This window comes from Salvelinus namaycush, chromosome 31 (assembly GCF_016432855.1).
Source record: "Salvelinus namaycush isolate Seneca chromosome 31, SaNama_1.0, whole genome shotgun sequence".
In the NCBI taxonomy this organism is placed as follows: Eukaryota; Metazoa; Chordata; class Actinopteri; order Salmoniformes; family Salmonidae; genus Salvelinus; species Salvelinus namaycush.
The window spans coordinates 3037720-3043719 of record NC_052337.1 but is presented as its reverse complement, the minus strand read 5'-3'; the positions used below and the strand labels follow the sequence as shown (position 1 = coordinate 3043719).

Here is a 6000-nt window from a genome sequence, read left to right as displayed (position 1 = left end):
ATAAATAGATTGTTGTCCATTTCAACATGCAAAACTGCTTGGTTTTTGAGAATGTTCCACATATACTATATACACTTAAACAAAACATTTTTTTTAAAATCCAATCAGTCTTTCACAAACTCTCTTTAATATCACACATCCAAGAAGCTTAATGGCTAAAAACGTATATTATCAAAATGATTTATGGTTGTTGTAGTGTTGATAAAGAAACATGATCAGCATATACCAACTTTGTACATTGTAATATACTTAATTTGGTGTTATACATAGTATTTTTGTTTAGTTTTGTCTCTGCTTTTAGGAAAGGTTCACTTGGACACATGCTCAGAGAAGGTTCCCGTTGATAAAGCTTGGACACATATCTGGATGCCTATTGAGTTCTCTACTGGTTTACTGACGGTTCAAAATCAGTGACTTGGACTATAATACATATACATTTTCCCCTTTAGAATTCAGGTCAAACAAATATTTCCATTTCATTATATATACAAATGCGGACTTAAATAAGTATTCTTCTGAGCATAAATGCAACGACGCTAGTTTTTTTTCCCCACAAACATCCCGCAGAAATCACTCCAATACCGTTCTTAACCATGTTGTAGTTTAAGCTCCCACTGCTTCTCCAATACACGGGGAACAGAAAAGTGTCCAATTATGTCTTCAAGTTTGTCCTTCTCTCTTAGTTCCTGGCTACAAGCCAGTGGAGATTATTGTTTTTTTTGCGTGGTACCTTTCCGTTTTTCCCTTCAGTTATTTTCTTGAGGCAAAAGCTTGTTTTATGGCTGTACAGTTATGTACTGAGTATCCCCTCATCCTCACCCCTCCCTCCCTCCATCCCTCCATCCCTCCATCCCCAACCCCCTTCGGTTCGGGGTTGACTTTCAGGAGGCAAAGTAAGAGCTCTGCATGGAGTAGAGACGGTCGATGGGGTTCCCCACCCGCACCTGCAGGGAGCCAATGTCGGACGCCGCCATGAAACAGTCGCTGAGGCTGGTGAGGGACGTGTCGCTGTCGATGTCGTGGAAAATGGAGTCATTTCCTGTTAGAGAAGAGAGACAGAAGCAAAGACAAACAGAGCTATGAGTGAGGCTATGTGAACTAGTTGCTCAAATAAATAAACAGGGTGATGTTTACACAAAAAAAGTAAACGGATAAAGAACACCCCCCCCCCCCCCCCCCCAAAAAACACAGTTAATGTTTGTGGTTTGGCCGTGGCAATAACTTTAAATCAGCTGGGATGAACGTTCACTGTTAATGGGGAGTGTGTGGGCTGCAATATCTCTGATTGCACCTATTGTCAGCTGAATCAAAGTGCTTCCAAAGCCTCAATAAAGATGGCACACAACAGAAAATAATGAGTGTTACGGGGACACTGTGGGAACACAACCAGAGACCGTGTGTTCTTTTCTTAGTCCATGGCACCAGTGTTTAATTGCAGCGACGAGGAGTCTTCTCTCCTGGGTGTTGCTGGTGCTTTGGATCTAAATGACACCGTTACATCAGGCCAGAGACAGCTTGATGGCCCATACATTTTTAATCAGACACACACATTATTGGTTAGCCCTCGCAGCAATAAAACCAGTACGTGTGTGTGTGTGTGTGTGTGTGGGGGGGGGTCATAAGGACCAAGGGTTTGGTGAAGGATGACATCATTTGGGTGAGTGTTAGGAGATGAGACAGCGGTGATGGTTTGGACAAAGCTGTAGCCTGAAGACCATCTGAAGATCATCTGAAAACCATCTGAAGACCACCTGAAGACCATCTGAAGACCATCCGAAGACCATCTGAAGACCACCTGAAGACCATCTGAAAACCATCGGCTCACAGGATACCAATTCAACAGACAGACAGGAATCTTTAGGCCAATTGTACAATATGCTACATATATATGCAACTACCTGATATCAGGGGGGGGGGGGGGGGGGAGAATTATCTCCCAGGGCACCGTGTATTCAGCCATGCCATGTTATTCTTAGTATAAGGTGAGCCTACATGATTCATAATGTGACCAAGCTAATTAGACCACTGTGTGTGTGTGTGTGTGTGTGTGTGTGTGTGTGTGTGTGTGTGTGTGTGTGTGTGTGTGTGTGTGTGTGTGTGTGTGTGTGTGTGTTGACTCTGTGCTGCTGTCCTCACCGTATGGGTTCATGTGGTCTCCGGGCATCTGTGGCGGGGTGAGTCCATGCTGGAAGGGGTCGGTGCCGTAGCCGTTCTGCTCTATAGCCATTAGCTGCTGCTGCTGAGGGGGGCCCAGGGGGGTGTAGGAGCTCAGCAGGCCCTCCATCCGACCCGACATCACTTCTGGAGGGAGGACAGAGACATACAGGTGAACATCTCTTCTGGAGGGGACAGAGACATACAGGTGAACATCTCTTCTGGAGGGGGGACAGAGACATACAGGTGAACATCTCTTCTGGAGGGGACAGAGACATACAGGTGAACATCTCTTCTGGAGGGGACAGAAACATACAGTTGAATATCTCTTCTGGAGGGAGGACAGAGACATACAGGTGAACATCTCTTCTGGAGGGGACAGAGACATAGAGGTGAATATCTCTTCTGGAGGAGACAGAGACATACAGGTGAATATCTCTTCTGGAGGGGACAGAGACATACAGGTGAACATCTCTTCTGGAGGGAGGACAGAGACATACAGGTGAACATCTCTTCTGGAGGGGACAGAGACATACATGTGAACATCTCTTCTGGAGGGAGGAAAGAGACATACAGGTGAACATCTCTTCTGGAGGGAGGACAGAGACATACAGGTGAACATCTCTTCTGGAGGGGACAGAGACATACAGGTGAACACCTCTTCTGGAGGGAGGACAGAGACATACAGGTGAACATCTCTTCTGGAGGGGACAGAGACATACAGGTGAATATCTCTTCTGGAGGGGACAGAGACATACAGGTGAACATCTCTTCTGGAGGGGACAGAGACATACAGGTGAACATCTCTTCTGGAGGGGACAGAGACATACAGGTGAATATCTCTTCTGGAGGGGACAGAGACATACAGGTGAACATCTCTTCTGGAGGGGACAGAGACATACAGGTGAACATCTCTTCTGGAGGGGACAGAGACATACAGGTGAACATCTCTTCTGTCCTTGACCTATTCACCTATTCTTACAACATACTCTCCACTGATTTGATTTATTAGGATCTCAATGGGGACAGCTAGTCTTACTGGAGTCCGACATATAACGAAAAATACATCACAGACAAAAGACTTTACAATTGATACACATTTAAAAACACTAACATGTAGTGTGTGTGTGATGATGAAGTGCTTGTGTACACAGTTTCTAAAGTTTTCCGTTTGGATTTGAAGTTCCTCAGTTCTCACTAAATGCTCTTAGTCACAACTTCAACACATATTTAAGTCCCAGAGCTCATTTAGTTAACTACACTGGTTGACTGAGGTGGTTATAAACCCTGGTTATTAGATCACATTATTGACACGGCAGCCCATTCGCTCTACTCCGTCTCTCATATCCTGTCCTCAATAAAGCTCCACAGCCGTGGGGAGCCGCGCTGATCACACTACCTCACACCTGATAACCCCTGGCTTTGATTTGATTCTAATCAACACTATCACCCAAATGACGTCAGTTTTGCAGCAATCTTTAAACATGCAGTCTAATGTCGTCTCAAGCAGTCTCAACAATGCAGTATTCAATATCAAAGGTGAAGGAACAGAAAATCAAGAATAGAAACAAAAAATGAGCACCGAATCAATATTAGGTCAAATATGGACTCAAAACACCTGGATGCTTCTTAGCACTTAAGCGTCTACATTACTTAGCTTGTATTTAGGTGTTCGATACAATTTTTATCCTAAATCGCAAATGTAAAAGTAGAATTATGTGTGGAATACTGCGACACTATATACATATAATTAAGCAATAAGGCCTGAGGAGGAACTACCCGGTTTATAATTAAGCAATAAGGCCTGAGGAGGAACTACCCGGTTTATAATTAAGCAATAAGGCCCGAGGAGGATCTACCCGGTTTATAATTAAGCAAAAAGGCCTGAGTAGGAACTACCCGGTTTATAATTAAGCAATAAGGCCCGAGGAGGATCTACCCGGTTTATAATTAAGCAATAAGGCCTGAGGAGGAACTACCCGGTTTATAATTAAGCAATAAGGCCCGAGGAGGATCTACCCGGTTTATAATTAAGCAAAAAGGCCTGAGGAGGAACTACCCGGTTTATAATTAAGCAATAAGGCCCGAGGAGGAACTACCCGGGTTTATAATTAAGCAAAAAGGCCCGAGGAGGAACTACCCGGTTTATAATTAAGCAATAAGGCCCGAGGAGGATCTACCCGGTTTATAATTAAGCAAAAAGGCCTGAGTAGGAACTACCCGGTTTATAATTAAGCAATAAGGCCCGAGGAGGATCTACCCGGTTTATAATTAAGCAATAAGGCCTGAGGAGGAACTACCCGGTTTATAATTAAGCAATAAGGCCCGAGGAGGATCTACCCGGTTTATAATTAAGCAAAAAGGCCTGAGGAGGAACTACCCGGTTTATAATTAAGCAATAAGGCCCGAGGAGGAACTACCCGGGTTTATAATTAAGCAAAAAGGCCCGAGGAGGAACTACCCGGTTTATAATTAAGCAATAAGGCCCGAGGAGGAACTACCCGGGTTTATAATTAAACAATAAGGCCCGAGGAGGAACTACTCGGGTTATAATTAAGCAATAAGGCCCGAGGAGGAACTACCCGGGTTTATAATAAGCAATAAGGCCCGAGGAGGAACTACCCGGGTTTATAATTAAGCAAAAAGGCCCGAGGAGGAACTACCCGGGTTTATAATTAAACAATAAGGCCCGAGGAGGAACTACCCGGGTTTATAATTAAGCAATAAGGCCCGAGGAGGAACTAACCGGTTTATAATACCCTATATATAATGCTACCCTTAATTCAAATAGTGAGTTGCTGTCACAAATCTGCTGGGTTGGGAGTTTGATACTGGGCAGCGACCTCACGTACGCACACACATACACATACGCACACATACACACACACACACACACACATACACACATGCACACATACACACACACACACACATACACACACGCACACACGCACAGTAATATCACAGTGGTGGAAACAGAAGGTAATAACACATCATTGGACTGAAGCCTGGCTTTGACCCCTGTCCTGTCTCACCCTGGCTGGTCAGGACCACTAACCACTGGAATGACCCCTGTCCTGTCTCACCCTGGTCAGGACCACTAACCACTGGAATGACCCCTGTCCTGTCTCACCCTGGCTGGTCAGGACCACTAACCACTGGAATGACCCCTGTCCTGTCCCACCCTGGTCAGGACCACTAACCACTGGAATGACCTCTGTCCTGTCTCACCCTGGTCAGGACCACTAACCACTGGAATGACCCCTGCCCTGTCTCACCCTGGCTGGTCAGGACCACTAACCACTGGAATGACCCCTGTCCTGTCTCACCCTGGTCAGGACCACTAACCACTGGAATGACCCATGTCCTGTCTCACCCTGGCTGGTCAGGACCACTAACCACTGGAATGACCCATGTCCTGTCTCACCCTGGTCAGGACAATTCACCACTGGAATGACCCCTGTCCTGTCTCACCCTGGTCAGGACCACTAACCACTGGAATGACCCCTGTCCTGTCTCATCCTGGTCAGGACAACTAACCACTGGAATGACCCCTGTCCTGTCTCACCCTGGTCAGGACAATTCACCACTGGAATGACCCCTGTCCTGTCCTACCCTGGTCAGGACAATTCACCACTGTCAAGCGTCTCAGAGTAGGAGTGCTGATCTAGGATCAGTTTTAAGATCATATTATATGGACAAGGGGGACCTGATCCTAGATCAGCACTCCAACTGAGACGCTTGAAACGGTCTTGATAAGGAATCTCTCTGGCCTTGACTTGCGTGAGAGTTCTACTACAATGTGGATATTCTAGGAGTATTCTAGAACCAGTGAAGCCTCATCAT

The 6000-nt window shown here is 45.6% G+C and overlaps 1 protein-coding gene across 2 annotated transcripts in view; it reads right to left on the bottom strand.

Annotated features, from left to right (window-relative positions):
* Positions 1–881: 881 nt before the first annotated feature.
* Positions 882–6000, bottom strand: part of LOC120026430 (LIM/homeobox protein LMX-1.2-like) — a 75865-nt gene continuing 70746 nt past the window's right edge. For both annotated transcript variants that reach the window (XM_038971288.1, XM_038971289.1), the window contains 2 exons: positions 2137–2301; positions 882–1039 (listed from right to left, as the gene is read on the bottom strand). In XM_038971288.1, the coding sequence (XP_038827216.1) occupies positions 882–1039; positions 2137–2301 (323 nt within the window). The remainder of the gene's footprint in view (positions 1040–2136; positions 2302–6000) is intronic.